This window comes from Oncorhynchus kisutch, linkage group LG25 (genome assembly GCF_002021735.2).
Source record: "Oncorhynchus kisutch isolate 150728-3 linkage group LG25, Okis_V2, whole genome shotgun sequence".
NCBI lineage: Eukaryota > Metazoa > Chordata > Actinopteri > Salmoniformes > Salmonidae > Oncorhynchus > Oncorhynchus kisutch.
This window is the reverse complement of record NC_034198.2, coordinates 8,253,378-8,269,940: the sequence shown is the minus strand read 5'-3', so window position 1 is coordinate 8,269,940 and position 16,563 is coordinate 8,253,378. Positions and strand designations below refer to the sequence as shown.

General features: G+C 41.3%; 2 protein-coding genes and 1 long non-coding RNA gene across 4 annotated transcripts in view; 2 read left to right on the top strand and 1 right to left on the bottom strand.

The window, feature by feature from the left end:
- The first annotated feature begins 193 nt into the window (after positions 1-193).
- LOC109870274 (BTB/POZ domain-containing protein KCTD5) lies at positions 194-8,428 on the top strand. The gene is made up of 6 exons (XM_020460705.2): positions 194-848; positions 1,142-1,250; positions 3,947-4,038; positions 4,290-4,385; positions 4,542-4,667; positions 5,234-8,428. The coding sequence occupies exons 1-6, from the start codon at positions 495-497 to the stop codon at positions 5,261-5,263; spliced, it is 807 nt and encodes a 268-aa protein (XP_020316294.1). The 5' UTR covers positions 194-494; the 3' UTR covers positions 5,264-8,428.
- A 67-nt stretch (positions 8,429-8,495) lies between these two features.
- Positions 8,496-12,972, bottom strand: LOC109870276 (uncharacterized). The gene is made up of 6 exons (XR_002252117.2): positions 12,900-12,972; positions 11,858-12,010; positions 11,053-11,747; positions 10,164-10,941; positions 9,928-9,997; positions 8,496-9,685 (listed from the first exon to the last, which is right to left on the bottom strand). It is a non-coding gene; the product is annotated as an uncharacterized LOC109870276 (long non-coding RNA).
- Positions 12,973-15,829: 2,857 nt separating this feature from the next.
- The window catches only part of LOC109870275 (monocarboxylate transporter 6), a 33,429-nt gene continuing 32,695 nt past the window's right edge, over positions 15,830-16,563 (top strand). Inside the window, exon 1 of one of the 2 annotated variants that reach the window (XM_020460708.2) lies at positions 15,830-16,005. The gene's annotated coding sequence lies outside the window, so the exon portion shown is untranslated. The remainder of the gene's footprint in view (positions 16,006-16,563) is intronic. The other variant, XM_020460709.2, reaches the window with a different exon arrangement.

Genomic DNA, 16,563 nt, shown 5'->3' with positions numbered 1-16,563 from the left:
CATAATAAAGGTTTAGATATAAAATGCTTTAATTAAAAGTACTTCGTATAAAGGAGATTTACAACATCACCAACAGAGAACACATTTATAATTTTAAATCTCTATTGTATGACCGACAGGAAGCAGAATAACATGTATATTTATTCATTAACTCTTATTTTGGAGGGGGAAAACGACATAGCGGAAGTATACAGTAATGACGTTACAACCCGGAAGGATTGCCCTCTTCTGTTAACGTTTGAATAAACAAGAATGACCCATTTGTTTTAGGAAAAGATTGCAAGCGACGTGTCAAACATATATAGTATATTTCAACTAAGTAATATCGATGTCTTGTTTAGAGTATTTATGTGTGGAAATTATCGAATGTGTGTAGCAACGCCCTAATGCCAGCCACCTTGTTGGGGAAAAAGAGCCCCGTTGTGTTTACAAATCGATAAGCATTATTGTTACCCTGAAGTGTAATAATAGTGGTGTTTTTTGACGAAGATAATATGGCCGAATTGCATGTTGTGGAGCAGAGTGTTACTGCCACAATAGAACAAACCGAGCACCGAGATGTCCGAGGCTCTGTTCGGCTGGCTGCTTCGCCCACTCTAATGGTTTCACCGCGGAGTAGCTTGCCCACCAGTCCTGGGGTGTCGAGTACTAGTAGAGCGGTGTTTGGGTTCCCAATGAAGAGCAACCTCAGTTCCCCATCGGAGCAAGCCGAGAAGGCAGAATCCCGCTGGGTTTGCCTAAATGTCGGTGGAACCTATTTTGTCACAACCAAACAGACATTGTGCAGGGACCCCAAATCGTTCCTGTACCGATTGTGTCAAGAAGATCCGGATTTGGACTCTGACAAGGTAACATATTCTATAATAATAATTTTTGGCATAACGTTCTATCATCAATCAAGGTGCATCAATGTAGCATTCATAATGCACTGCCGCTCATCATGCACGAGATGACACCCAAACACTTTAAAATGCCTAGTTAAAATGTTAGACAATTGTAACACTCATTCAAGTGTAATGCTCAGCCATTTTACAATAATGCATTATTTTATGTGCATGTGAAGAAGCACCAGAGAAACCTTTATCTGACACTCAAATAGCAGACATGTGATTTGCATTTTACACTTTTATAAATATCCTAGGATGAGACGGGTGCTTACCTAATCGACAGGGACCCCACATACTTTGGCCCCATTCTGAATTACCTGCGGCATGGGAAACTGATCATGGACAAGAACCTGGCAGAGGAAGGTAAGACTGTATAAATGGTCCCCAAAGTGTAAACCCCTGTCACACACCATGCTTTATTTAGAAGAAATGGGATTCTGCGTGATACAGGCCGTTGTCCAATGGTTAGTATCATTTAAACAAAAAACCAAAAAATCACCTTTTATTTAACCAGGTAAGCTAGTTGAGAACACACGTTCTCATTTACAACTGCGACCTGCCCAAGATAAAGCAAAGCAGTGTGACACAAACAACAACACAGAGTTGCACATGGAATAAACAAGCGTACAGTCAATAACACAATAGAAGAAGAAAAAGGTCTATATACAGTGTGTGCAAATGGCGTGAGGAGGTAAGGCAATAAATAGGCCATAGTAGTGAAGTAATTACAATTTAGAAAATTAACACTGAAGTGATAGATGAGCAGATGGTGATGTGCAAGTAGAAATACTGGTGTGCAAAAGAGCAGAAAAGTAAATAAAAACAATATGGGGATGAGGTAGGTAGAATGGGTGGGCTATTTACAGATGGTCTATGTACAGCTGCAGCGATCAGATAGCTGATGTTTAAAGTTAGTGAGGGAAATATAAGTCTCCAGCTTCAGTGATTTTTGCTATTCGTTCCAGTCATTGGCAGCAGAGAACTGGAAGGAAAGGCGGCCAAAGGAGGTGTTGGCTTTGGGGATGACCAGTGAGATATACCTGCTGGAGTGCAAGCTACGGGTGGGTGTTGTTATCGTGACCAGTGAGCTGAGATAAGGCGGTGCTTTACCTAGCATAGACTTATAGATGACCTGGAGCCAGTGGGTCTGGCAACGAATATGTAGCGAGGGCCAGTCGACTAGAGCATACAGGTCGCAGTGATGGGTGGTATAAGGGGCTTTGGTGACAAAACGGATGGCACTGTGATAGACTGCATCCAGTTTGCTGAGCAGTGTGTTGGAAGCTATTTTGTAAATTACATTGTCGAGGATCGGTAGGATAGTCAGTTTTACGAGGGTGTGTTTGGCGGCATGAGTGAAGGAGGCTTTGTTGCGAAATAGGAAGCCTATTCTAGATTTAATTTTGGATTGGAGATGTTTAATATGAGTCTGGAAGGAGAGTTTACAGTCTAGCCAGACACCTAGGTATTTGTAGTTGTCCACATATTCTAGGTCGGAACCGTCCATGGTGGTGATGCTATTCGGGCGGGCAGGTGCGGGCAGCGAATGGTTGAGGAGCTTGTATTTGGTTTTACTAGCGTTTAAGAGCAGTTGGAGGCCACAGAAGGAGGATTGTATGGCATTGAAGCTCGTTTGGAGGTTAGTTAACACAGTGTCCAATGAAGGGCCAGATGTATACAGAATGCATAGAGGTGGATCAGGGAATCACCGCAAGAGTGACATTGTTGATATATACAGAGAAAAGAGTCAGCCCTGTGGTACCCCCATAGAGACTGCCAGAAGGTCCGGACAACAGTCCCTCCGATTTGACACACTGAACTCTGTCTGAGAAGTAGTTGGTGAACCAGGCGAGGCAGTAATTTGAGAAACCAAGGCTGTTGAGTCTGCCGATAAGAATACGGTGATTGACAGAGTCGAAGGCCTTGGCCAGGTCGATAAAGACTGCTGCACAGTACTGTCTTTTTTCGATGGCGTTTAGTACCTTGAGTGTGGCTGAAGTGCACCCGTGACCAGCTCGAAAACCGGATTGCACAGCGGAGAAGGTACGGTGGGATGCGAAATGGTCAGTGATCTGTATATTAACTTGGCTTTCGAAGACTTTAGAAAGGCAGGGCAGGATGGATATAGTTATTTATTTTCATATTTTTATTTTACCTTCATTTAACTAGGCAAGTCAGTTAAGAACAAATTCTTATTTTCAATGAAGGCCTCAATGAAGTAGGTTAACTGCCTGTTCAGGGGCAGAATGACAGATTTGTACCTTGTCAGCTCGGGGATTTGAACTTGCAACCTTCCGGTTACTAGTCCAACACTCTAACCACTAGGCTACCCTGCCGCCCCAACGCTATAACAGTTTGGGTCTAGAGTGTCACCCCCTTTGAAGAGGGGGATGGCAGCTTTCCAATCTTTAGGGATCTCGGACGATATGAAAGAGGTTGAACAGACTGGTAATAGGGGTTGCAACAATGACGGCAGATAATTTTAGAAAGAGAGGGTCCAGATTGTCTAGCCCAGCTGATTTGTATGCTTCCAGGTTTTGCAGCTCTTTCAGAACATCTGCTATCTGGATTTGGGTGAAGGAGAAGCTGGGGAGGTTTCGACAAGTAGCTATGGGGGGTGCGGAGTTGTTGGCTGGGGTTGGGGTAGCCAGGAGGAAAGCATGGCCAGCCGAGAAATGCTAGAGAAATGCTTATTGAGCTTCTTGATTATCGTGGATTTATCGGTGGTGACAGTGTTTCCTAGCCTCAGTGCAGTGGGCAGCTGGGAGGAGGTGCTCTTATTCTCCATGGACTTTAGTGTCCCAAAACCTTTTGGAGTTAGAGCTACAGGATGCAAATTTCTGTTTGAAAAAGCTAGCCTTTGCTTTCCTGACTGACTACGTGTATTGGTTCATGACTTCCTTGAAAAGTTGCATATCGCGGGGACTATTCCATACTAGTGCAGTCCGCCACAGGATGTTTTTGTGCTGGTTGAGGGCAGTCCGGTCAGGAGTGAACCAAGGGCTATATCTGTTCTTAGTTCTACATCATGTGACTAAACTACTGGTTGTATCTCTCAGGTGTCCTTGAGGAGGCGGAGTTCTACAATATTGCATCACTAGTAAGGCTGGTCAAGGAGAGGATACGGGACAACGAGAACAGGACATCTCAGGTATGTCAGGGAAATGCAGACATGATGAATGGAAAGGCCTTGGACCGGGATGGATGACGCCATTGCTGTTGTGAAATAACACATGCTAAACCAAACACTAAAATGTCAGAGGATGAGTGTGTTTACAAGTCTGTTAGTGTGTATATTGACACACTCGCACACATGGCACTGTTCAAAAGCTAAACATTAACTGGCAAGTTAACCCTAATGTGTACAGGTGGCTTTTATTGTAGTGTCTGTTTTTCTCTCAGGGCCCAGTGAAGCATGTGTACCGGGTGCTGCAGTGCCAAGAGGAGGAACTCACCCAGATGGTGTCCACAATGTCAGATGGCTGGAAGTTTGAGCAGGTGGGCCTAATAGTCCTCATGTCACACTTGTCTTTAAATCCATAGGTCATTGGTGGTAAGTCTGGTTATTTTTGACATTTCAAACTTTGCCTAAAATTTCATGTGTAGATGACTTTTAAGCTAATTTACAATCCCACTTACCCTTTCCCCTCACAGCTCATAAGCATCGGCTCGTCCTATAACTATGGCAACGAGGACCAGGCTGAATTCCTGTGTGTGGTTTCCCGGGAGCTCAACAACTCTACTAACGGCATTGTTATCGAGCCCACTGAGAAGGCCAAGGTGAGATCAGCATTTGAGAGTCTCTGGAACTCATGTGTTGGGCATGAAGTCAGAAGATTCTCACTTGTAGGTGCAACATCAAAGTTTGTCAGGCGTTTCCGACTTCAAAAGTGGTCTAATGTGTAGATTGAGCGGCATTGTTTCCTTCAAATAAGATCAGGAAATTAGCCGGTGCCTAATCTCGGAAACCCAGAACTAAAGTCTTGCATAATTATGTCAGATGCTCGATTAGGTTCTGGGGGCAGATGTGTTAGAAAAAGATATAAGAACGAGGAATGGAAGCAGACCTGTAGCTCCACTCCCCTCTGCAAGTCTATGGGCAAAAAGTCCTTCCTAAATTCGAAAGACGCGAACACCTGCGAAACTGTGATTTGTCCAAATGATCAGTGACGAAAACACCTGAGCCTCGTCGCATCCCACAGTCGGTTGACAAATGCTACGATACCATTTATATTACGTGCGTCTGTCCGTGAGAGATTAGCCAGTGCCTATCTCTTCCATTCATTTTGGATTGAGGTTTATAAACTGTTGCTGGATCTAGACTGACACGTTTTCTCTCCCTACAGATCCTCCAGGAGCGAGGTTCACGGATGTAAAGAGACTCCCAGGCCTGAGCTCACCCTTCTCAGCTCATGTGACATTTCTTGACGTCTCCTGCACCACCTCAGCCATGGTTCATATCTTTACCCCTTCCACCACCAGCCCCACTCCCCCTTTCACCTCCCCCTCCTCTGGGTGTGCCTTTCCACAGTGGAGGGGGTTCCCATCCTCCTCGCCTACAGTGCTACAACATAACCCCATTGCCATTTCTTATTCTCAGTTATATTTGTGTGAACATTTTGAGGGATTCTGAAGAGATGACAATAGAGTATTTATTATTAACTGTAATACCTTTTGTCATAAGTTTGATTTTGAAGATTCCGGTTTTGCCCCTGATCATAGCCCCCATCTACATCCACACAGAGATAAATCATTGTCACTGTCCTCATTCAGGTGATCACACAGCTAATGGGGAGCCGTTTCCTTTTCTGTCTGGCTTTGTTGACTCGGTGGAAATCTCCTCAGGACTTTCAAAGGACAAAAAAAGAAAGCGGAAAAATCTACTGACTGTGACCTGCCCCCTTCTACAACCCTGAAGATTCACCTATGGGGTGAGAGGATGCTATAAGCAACATAGCTCACCCTTTGACCTCCACTCCTAGTCCTTACATCTCCACAGCTGGAGCGCTAAGGCAGTTCATAGTTGCTTGGGAGGCTGAAAGCCGAGAGGTGGGGCTAAGGACAGAGAAGTAAGTCACAGGAATATTCTACAGCCCTCAAATTCAAATCTGGACCTCAAAGCCAGTTCTACTGCTTTTTTTTGTTTTTCTTCCCCTCTAATCGTGGACTGATTTTTAACCTGGGACACCAGGTGGGTGCAATTAATAATCAGGTAGAACAGAAAGCCAGCAGTAGTCCGGACCTCGTTGGGTAAAATTTGAACACCCCTGTTCTACAGCATCTCTCTTTTGGTCTTCTTGTGCAGTCAGTCCTGCTCTCACAGCAACTCTTGCCCAATAAGACCATACGATAGTGGGGAGATACAGACCCTTGTCTAACAGAGGCTCCACCCCACCATAGTTCATCAGTGACTTCCACTGCTGAGCATCCATCACACACATTTTCTTTTTGGCTCGGGTCAAAGTCCTTTCTCACCAGGAGGGCACATATTTTCTTACAGCCGTACTAAGGATGTTTCAGTGCAAAAGAAAACACACAACTTAAAAGACTAAACCACACACATGTACACAATTGTCAGGCATGTGAGGAATATAAATCTATATATAATGAAATTATATGGAGAAAAAAACTTAATGCAAATGATGTAGTTATTCATTTCTGTTTCATAGTTGTTATATTTGTGTAGTATGGTGAGTTCTATTCCGTTGAGCGAGGAAATATCACTCCTAAACCAATTTTCCTGAAATGTTTCCCCCAATGACAAAGGTGTACGTTTGTGTATGTAGTGCCTCTGCTATTCATCAATGATTGAAATTATGATCAGCGACCCAGTTTTTCAGCGACACAACTTCTAAGTAGATTTTTCTTGTTACTTTATAACCCTTTCAAATGATCCTTCTCGTAGATATACTATTATGTTCTCTTGCATATCTTAGAATTGTAATTGGAGATTAAAGAGACGGGTTATTGAATAAGCTTTTATTTGACATCGAAAGATGGTATGTGTCCTATACAGTGGTCTTGTGACCCTGTTGGACTTGTATCCATCTGTATGATGCCTCAAAGCCTAGGGCCCCCTTTCCCTCTGGCGTTGTTTCATTTTCATGCCAAATGTCACTCACTCTGCATTTGCCTGTTTACACACCTTGGTGTACATTCAGTTAACAGCTTTGCTTAACATTTTGCAGTATTTACTGTGTTAATTCTAGAGAATGCTGAAAGGAAGGTTTTAAATGCATACGTTTGGATCTTTTTATAGAGTAGACGTAACCACAGGAACATTGGGTACTGAAAATTCTGCATGGACTTCAGCTTTCGATTTGTTACATTGGGGGAAAATAAGGAAATGATACCTTGTTTCTCACAGTGTCACATCCCTCTGTGCCAACCAACAGTGATGGGTACCTAGCTTGTCTGGTGTATACCTCTTATTATTCACATATCATTGTCCCAGGAGTAAATCCTGGCATTACCCCATTTGTAATACTTCTGAAAAGTTACATTTATTCGGTCAATCTGACTGTGTACTTAAAAGAAGTACCCCACAGGTAACCAATATCACATCATTTTTGTTTTACTGGCGTCACAAAATCCATACACCTTTTCCTGTGTATAATGAATATTTGGTGCAATTATGTTATATCAGCATGATTTAAGAAAGCGTTCGGCTTAAAAACACACAAATAATTACCTGTGCTGTTGTCATGCTCCATGACTGTTTTATCAGACTCTAGAGCTGTGACAATGTTGCTGTGACTTTTATTTCTCCTCTTGGAGTGGATGTTGTGCAATTCTAATACGAAACTGGGACAAAAGTGCAGTAGTGCACAGACTGTGCTGCTAGAAGAATGCCTGACTGTCTGATAGATAGACACCTTCTCCTCTCTGGGCCTTTTTCAAAGCTCCCAGAGGTTGTTCTATTTCCCTTTGTCGTGTCCAGTGTTGTGCCTTTGACCTGTGTTGTGCACAGTTGTCCCCCCCCCCCCCCCCGTGCAGATTATCAAACTTAACTCCTTTTCTTTTAATGCCAATACTTTTTAGCCAAGCCTCCCGTATTGACCCCTGTAGCTCCTGAACCTTTGCCTGTGTTTGTCGCTGCATTCTTCCGGTTTTCTTTCCTGAAATGTGTGTAGACTGTAGGTCTGGTTGGCTTTGTAAGTTTATCCCACAACCGAGGCAGTGAAAAGGAGACCGTAGTTGTAATCAAAGCAGTGCCCCAGTATATCTTAGTAAAAACCAGCAGTGCTCTATTCTTTTGGAAAAACAGCGACTGCATAAGCCACGTTTATTTGGCTTTCTCTCTTGAATTGCATGTTTAAGGCAATTTATGCTGTTTATTTTGATGCCATGATAACTATACTGACAGTTGTTTTACTGTATTGTTTGCATTCACTTTTGAAGCACTTCTTTTGAATGTCTCCTTTTGACATTTATTTGTTTTGTTTATACTTGCAGATTGATTCATCCGATTTTGAAAGGGAACTTTTTATTCGGATAAAAACGATCATTGCAAAAAAATAAAGTGTTCCCCCATCACTGTACTTTTCAGATATTTGTGCAATTTTAACAAATCTGCAAAAAAATACTCTCATTCTGGCACGTAAAAACATGAGAGCATGCATTGTACTAGAGATTGTTATGTGCTGGAATTTGTCTGACCTCTGTGTTAGTGCAAGTGTATTTGGTGCATGGTTGGAGAGCAGAGGGAAGGCATGGCTCTGTGTTAGGTGTAGATTTTTTGTGTGGAACAGTGGGTCTGCAACTAGAAGTATTCTCTAATCATGCTTTGTTTTTATGTTGTTTTTGTATCCTGTCATGTCAATTTAACAGTAGGCCTAACTAAAAAAAAAATGAAAAAAGAACTAGCTTAAAGTTAACCTCAAATTAACATACACTCTTTGTCAAATGAAAACTGAACAAAACTGCATACCCCAACCTTGGATTTAGTATCAACTCAAACTAAAACTCCACATGCAAAATGAAAAGGATCATTTGAATCCTGGCTCATTCTGCCATGGTTAATCTGTAACACCTGCATGCATTTATAAACATACACACATACACATTTAGACGTACTGAAAATGTCAACTATTAACAGTTATTTTAACTGTATTAATTTATCAACAGTATTAATGTCAAATGTGATTATTGTCAATGGAGACTGTGGAGAACGAAACAACTTTTTGTCCGATGTCCTTTTTGCTTTTATTTATTTAATATTTTGTCTACCAATGCAGTTTCTTTATATGTAACATTTTTAACCAAATCCAGTCTGGTTTTTAATCATAAAATGTGTCTGTGTTTTAAAATATGTGTGTAACTTGTGTTTTGTACAGCTGTCTACTAGCCCCAATGGTTCTGCCAAGGTTTACATCGTCTGGCCTTGTGCAATACACTCCTAACCCCCGCGTCCGGTTCGTACATAAAACATCCTCCATTCAGGCGGCAAAGACATTGGTTTCCTCCTTAACTTGATTTAATGGGGGGGGGGGGGGGGTCGGACTTAAAAACCTGGGAAAATATGTGTACTGTCTTAACATCGCTCATTCAATAGCCAACCATGCTCGAAAGTAAAATAGACCTGTAAATATAACAAATATTTTACAGTATGGGTAGGCTACAGTATTGCTGTGCAATAGGAGCCTGATATCATACCTATTTAATTTCAGAGCAGGCCTGGACATGCAGGACAATCCACATTATTTCAAAAGAATGGACAGATTCCACAAGACATCCAATGAAACAACAGCTGACATGTCTGATTGTCCATTTCACCAGCACTGCATAAAATATGATTCCTAGGAGAAAAAGAAAATGAGATTGAATAAATATGGTAGAAGCATATTTTGTAACAAGAGTGAGTAATGGTGATATCACATGAACTGCTTATGTGTATTGGTGTGAAGGGAAAGAGATGTCTGCAATGGTAAACTTGGTGATAGTTGGTTTTAATATGGCTGGTACACCAACATCTGTGAGCATACATTTGTGTTAGGCTCCGTTTTAAAAGGGAGAAATGAGAGGCTGACACTGGTGTTACCTTCACTGGCAATGGCTGTCAAGTGCTGCCTTCTGGGGTAGTCCGTCTCACTGTTGTTTAAAGGCCCTGTCTTAATCGGGGAGGAAAGCAGAGAGATTAGAGGGGAAGAGTTCACAGGATGTAACAGCAGAAACTCTGTGTGTGTGTTTGGCTCCATTTTAACTAGTTAGGAAAGGGGAGAAATGAGAGGGACAGAGGATTCAGTATATAACAGCTGAAACTGTGTGTTGTGTTACCTTCGCCTGCATGGCTGTCCAGTGCTGTTGCCTGCGTTTGTCAGTCTCACTGTTGTTCATAGGCTCGTTTCTAACTGGGGAAAGAGATGAGAGGGGCAGAGTTCACAGGATGTAACAGCAGAAACGCTTTGTGTGTGTGCATGAGGAACTGTGACAAAGGAAATAGTAAGTATGACCTAACGGTTACTTGTTATCATGAATCCAACTCAATGAAATGGGGTCATACTTGGAACAGAAACAAACTTGATCGTTATTAAGCCCATATATGTGGTATTACTACTAGGCTGTCAACTCAGTCACATGAGTAAGGATTAGCCTATGCACGATTAAACACTTTTTATTAAATATTGATCATCTTTTCTCTCTATCCTAATTTTTTTTAAACGCATCTCATTGGTCCGAACCATGCAAATGGCCTCATTGAAGTGACAACACTACAAAGCTCAGGTGTTATGGAGCGTTCCACACAAGGCTCCGTTCCAGATGAAAAAGTAAAAAAGCTGACCCCTCCCGGAAAATTTAGGACGCGGAGTATAGGAGGGGTTATACTATAACTGAATAAAAGGGGTAATTTGGAGTTAAGGGAAACAATGGCCATGTAAGTATTTTTTGTCTGAAAACACAGAAGAAATGTGTATATTAACACTGAAAACACACCTATACATGACAAGAAAGTATGTAAACCTATACTTGATGTGAAGTTTATCGTTCATCTTCTCCCTCAGTGCTGCTCGGATGAATTTGGGGGGTATATCTGGAAACTTGTTTTGCACAGTTCCTAGAAATCCAAATTGGGTCAAAAGTAAAACATTTTATGAGTTAATATATGGGTTTTGCCACTTGGAAATCACTTTCTAGTGCTGCATTAGGATCTAAATGTTTCCCATACCAATTATCAGTTTGACTTTTCCCTCATCAAGGCCCGGCTTTGCTGAAGTCCCTTTATTGGCATTTCCAATTTTTGCAGATAATCTATGGGTAGCAATCACCTGTCTCCCAAACACAGCCACAGCCAGCTCTTTAACCATGGTTGTGCTTGGAGGTGCCACCTCTACCGCAGGCCCGCAGCATGGCATTACTTATGCCCAAAGGGGTAATCCCCTCTGCCGATGGTCCTGGCTGTATAAATGTTAACATAATCATACACTAATATCTTAGCACTGTTCAACGTTGAAAGATGACAAGTACAATTTCTGAATGGCTAATTAAGCACTTACCTTTGTAAGTGGTTGGGCAGTGACCTGAGAGTGTAGAGGCTGGGGCACAACTTCAAGTTTTAGAAGCAAGGCTACTCATGAGATTGAAAAACAGATAAAAAATAAACCTCTTTTGAAAGGAGTGAGAGACAGACAGAAGAGAGAGACATTCAGATGATTCCTTAATAACAACACAAACATGCCTATAGCAATTACATACCTCTCTGCAGAGACAATGTTCAGGGTTTTCAGTTCCTGGTTTTGGACCTTCAACTGTTTCACCTCTATTTTTAAGAGCCTTAATATCCTCTTCCTCCTCTTCCTTAGCCTTATTTTCCCTTTCTGTGATCTTCTCCATTGGGAGAAGATCCCTTGTCCCGTCAGCAACCTAATCAGTCAAAAGTTTAACTTGAGAAAATAGAAGCTCCTAGATATTGAGAGAGCAATTTAATTATTACATTTAAGTATCTGCATAAGAATAAAAACTCTTGGGCCTACCTTTCTCCTTTTCTTTGCCGGATTGGTTCCAGTGCTGAGGAGAGTGTATGAGTGCCCGGTCGGTGTCTGCCTTTTGCGTTTGGCTTCCTTGTCCTTCCTTTGACGCTTAGGTGCTTAGTTTGAGTAATTTCCTCATCAATTTGTCTTTGTGCTCTATAAAAGTGGGAGTTGATAGACAGCAACAATTAGGCAAACATGATATATAAATGCATTATTACATTGACTGAACTGTGGGCCTACTGAAACCATTATCAATTGTGTTGGTATCTATCAAATTAAAAAAGCATATACTATATTTATTGCATTTGAACATTGTAATTTATTACATTTCCCATCTGCTGAGTTTAAATGTCTGAATTTGCATTATATTTCAAAAGTCTATTTTCTCTGTTGTTACAACATACTGTATCTCAAATCCTGTAGGAATATCAAAATCCTGCAGTTTTTGGTTCTGCAAGATTGCTGCAGGAATGTACTTGGCCCTGCAGGTATTGCCATATCCTGTATGAATATCAAAATCCTGCAGGGTTCGGTCCTGCATGATACCTGCAGGAATGTTCATGTTTGTGCAGAAATTTTTGCATGAGAAGTCCTGCGGGAGCACTTTTCCTGCAGGATTTTGTCACCTGCACAATCCATCACAAAAGGTTTAATTCCTGCAGGATTCCTGTAGGACTTTTTTGTAAGGGGCCAGTGTTTTTGAAACTTGTTATATTTTTATGCAAATAAAAGAAATGCGGCATGCATTTTCAGAAAGAGTCACTGCAAAATATTAAAATATTTTTCTCACACGTCAATAGAAATGTGGTCAAATTTGCCATTGCACATTCTTTTCGAAACTGACATGGCCCAGTTCCAACATTCCAAATCATACAGGAAATGAGGGTGTTTTTGTTACCAAAACAAGTGAACTGTTTGATAAAAGTTAGATAACTCCCAATAATATACTGCACGCAAATCCTATAATCTCCCATTACATCTGAATTTAGTGTGAAATGTACACATGGTTGATAAATGAAGCCCCTGGACTCTATGTTATCACCTGAACTCTGGTGAAGTTGTGGTCCAAATTGTTGAGAACTAGAGTTCACCTCTATGGAGGACCAAACCTGCCATAATTAGAAATAAATTATTATGTTAATACATCCACATATACAGTACATTTGGAAAGTATTCAGACCCCTTGACTTATTCAACATTTTGTTAAGTTACAGCCTTATTCTAAAATTGATTACATTGTTTTTTACCCTCATCAATCTACACACAATACCCCATAATAAATGTATTACAAATAAAAAAACATCAAATTCACGTAAGTATTCAGACCCTTTACTCAGTACTTTGTTGAAGCACCTTTGGCAGCGATTACAGCCTCGAGTCTTCTTGGGTATGATGCTACAAGCTTGGCAAACCTGTATTCGGTGAGTTTCTCCCATTCTTCTCTGCAAATCCTCTCAAGCTCTTTCATGTTGGATGGGGAGTGTCGCTGCAAAGCTATTTTCAAGTCTCTCCAGAAATGTTTGATTGGGTTCAAGTCCTGGCTCTGGCTGGGACACTCAAGGACATTCAGAGACTTCTCCCGAAGCCACTCCTGCATTGTCTTGTTGTGTGCTTAGGGTCATTGTCATGTTGGAAGGTGAAACTTCGCTCCCAGTCTGAGGTCCTGAGTGCTCTGGAGCAGGTTTTCATCAAGGATCTCTCTGTACTTTGCTCCGTTCATCTTTCCCTCGATCCTGTCTAGACCCGCCTTCCCTGCCGCTGAAAGACATCCCCACAGCATGCTGCCACCATCATGCGTCACTGTACGGATGGTGCCAGGTTTCCTCCAGACATGACACTTGGCATTCAGGCCAAAGAGTTCCATCTTGGTTTCATCAGACAAGAGAATCTTGTTTCTCATGGTCTGAGAGTCTTTTAGGTGCCTTTTGGCAAATTCCATGTGGGCTGTCATGTGCCTTTTACTGAGGAGTGGCTTCCGTCTGGCCACTCTACCAAAAAGGCCTAATTGGTGGAGTGCTGCAGAGATGGGTGTCCTTCTGGAAGGTTCTCCCAACTCCACAGAGGAACTCTGGAGCTCTGTCAGAGTGATCATCAGATTCTTGGTCACCTCCCTGACCAAGGCCCTTCTCCCCTGATTGCTCAGTTTGGCCAGGCGGCCAGCTCTAGGAAGAGTCTTGGTGGTTCAAAACTTCTTCCATTTAAGAATGATGGAGGTCACTGTGTTCTTGGGGACCTTCAATGCTGCAGACATTTGTTGGTACCCTTCCCCAAATCTGTGCCTCAATTACAATTCTGTCTCAGAGCTCTACGAACAATTCCTTCGCCCTCATGGCTTGGTTTTTGCTCTGACATATACTGTCAACTGTGGGACCTTATAGAGACAGGTGTGTGCCTTTCCAAATCATTGTAGGATGTCATTGTACATAAGAATTTGTTCTTGACTGACTTGATTGTTTTAAATAAAGGTTAAAAAAAAGCAAATAAAAATGTAGTCCAATCAATTGAATTTACCACAGGTTGACTCCAATCAAGTTGTAGAAACCTCTAACATGATGCACCAGAGCTCAGTTTCGAGTGTCATAGCAAAGGGTCTGAATAGTTATGTAAATAAGGTTTTTCACTTTTCACTTTGTCAATATGTGTGTAGATTGATGAGGAAAACAATTGATTTAATCCATTTTAGAATAAGGCTGTAACGTTTAAAAAATGTTGAAAAAGTAAAGGGGTCTGAATACTTTCCAAATGCACTCTAAATAGAAACATTTATAAATCAATAAATGCACACATAAATAAATGAAATACAAAAATAGTGACCAAAGTTCATTCCTTTTTCTCCACATATTTGTATGTATTAAATGATTGATCTTTGTATCGTCTAAATATTCACACTTTCATTCATTTATATATTTCATTCATTTATATATTTGTCAATCAAACGTCTGTGGGTGGACACCATTGGTTGATCAATGTCACTGTGCAACATCTTGCTTTTGCCTGGCTCAGATGGTCCAAAAAGAGAGATGTACAACCCGTAGATAGCTACATTAGCCCAGTTTTTCTGGCAAGTATGGCTGCAATCAGGCGAGCGGTAGCCAGAGACTTCACAGTGCTGTCTAACACAAACAACGCCTCTACAGATTACCTGTTTTCAAAAACTTGTGTCAGCTAGCTGCTACAAGGGACACAGAGGTGAACCCATACATGTTTTACAATTTGGAGGAAGTTGCCTAACGACTTCACCAGAGTTCAGGTGATAACAGAGACTCCTGGTGCAGCACAACATAGACAATTGGCCTCTGGGTCACCATAATCACAGTTTTTCAACTGGTCATTCAGTACAGCACTGTTTCAAAACTGAACGCACCCCAGGCAAATGCGCCGTGCATTGATCAACCAATGGTGTGTTAGATACCATCCACATACGTTTGTTTGACACCCCTTCATTAACATATTGGAGGAAGAAATGCAGAAATAATATAAATGAATAAAATGAAAGTGGGATGAATTATTTAAATAAGTATGTATCTATGTATGTTTGCATCATTTATCCATGTATCAATTAATATTTTTTATGCGTGCATTTATTTATATTTATACATATGTATATGTATTTATTCATATATTTGTTTATTTATGTGTGCATTTATTCAATTATTTCTAATTATGGCAGGTTTGATCCCTCATAGAAGCGGCTTGTACAGTAATGCCAAATCGGATAAACTGTGCTGGCCATTCCCGAGCATGTAATGTAACCTTATACTGGTAAATATGACTGCTAGTTCAGCTCAGAGAAAATAAACCGTCCATCATACAAGGAAGTACGCCTCACATTGCAATTTCTTTGACCACTCTATTAAAAAAAAAAAGTCATAATCAAGCAGATTTTTCTACCCCTCATTCCACGACAGATTGGTCTGGATTGACAGTACCAACGGACCAAAATATGACTATTCGTAATGCAATCTGTCATGAACATAACCGCATCAAGGCTCTTACATCCTGTCTCCTCCCACCCCACCGAGAACGCGATATTGTTACTCCAAGGCAGAGGCTAGGAGTTCCAGCTGGTTTGTGTATGATGTGGGAGAAAGGCTAAAAATGGTCGAAGCGAAGTAATGGCCGTCAGTAATAATACTTAACCTCAAAAGGTAAGAAACTTGCGTTATGGGTGGCTTGCCAACGTGTTTATGTGTAAGGTAAACAAGCCTTTCTAGCCGACCTTAATTTGCTGAGCAATGTGACAGTCAACTGAAAAACAATAGGCTAATTGTGTTGCTTTCCTATTATGTCAGTGTTTTTATAATGAGACTGGACGTAAATTAAACTAAATGTAACCTATGTATTTTTTGACGGGAAGTAGGCTATTTGAGCCAAGAAGATCATCTTCAACAATAATAACAGACAGTAGAGGCAGGCAAACTGTTTTCTCACCGCGGTAGATCCTAGTCGAAGAGTTGTGTTCTCGAGTGCTGTTGCTGTACATTGATTCAAAATAGCCGCTCTGTAATTTGGTGTTCGCATGCGGTCAATGGTTTGGATGGATCGAAGTCTAGGTCTTACTTGACCCTTGATTTTGATCTCCTACAGTTAAGATTCCTAATATCAAATAGATTGATATTGGCATGCCACGTGGATATGCTACTAGAGTGCCAAAGGGACCAGAAAACCAATTGCTACTGGAAATTGAATTGGATGATGATGTCGCA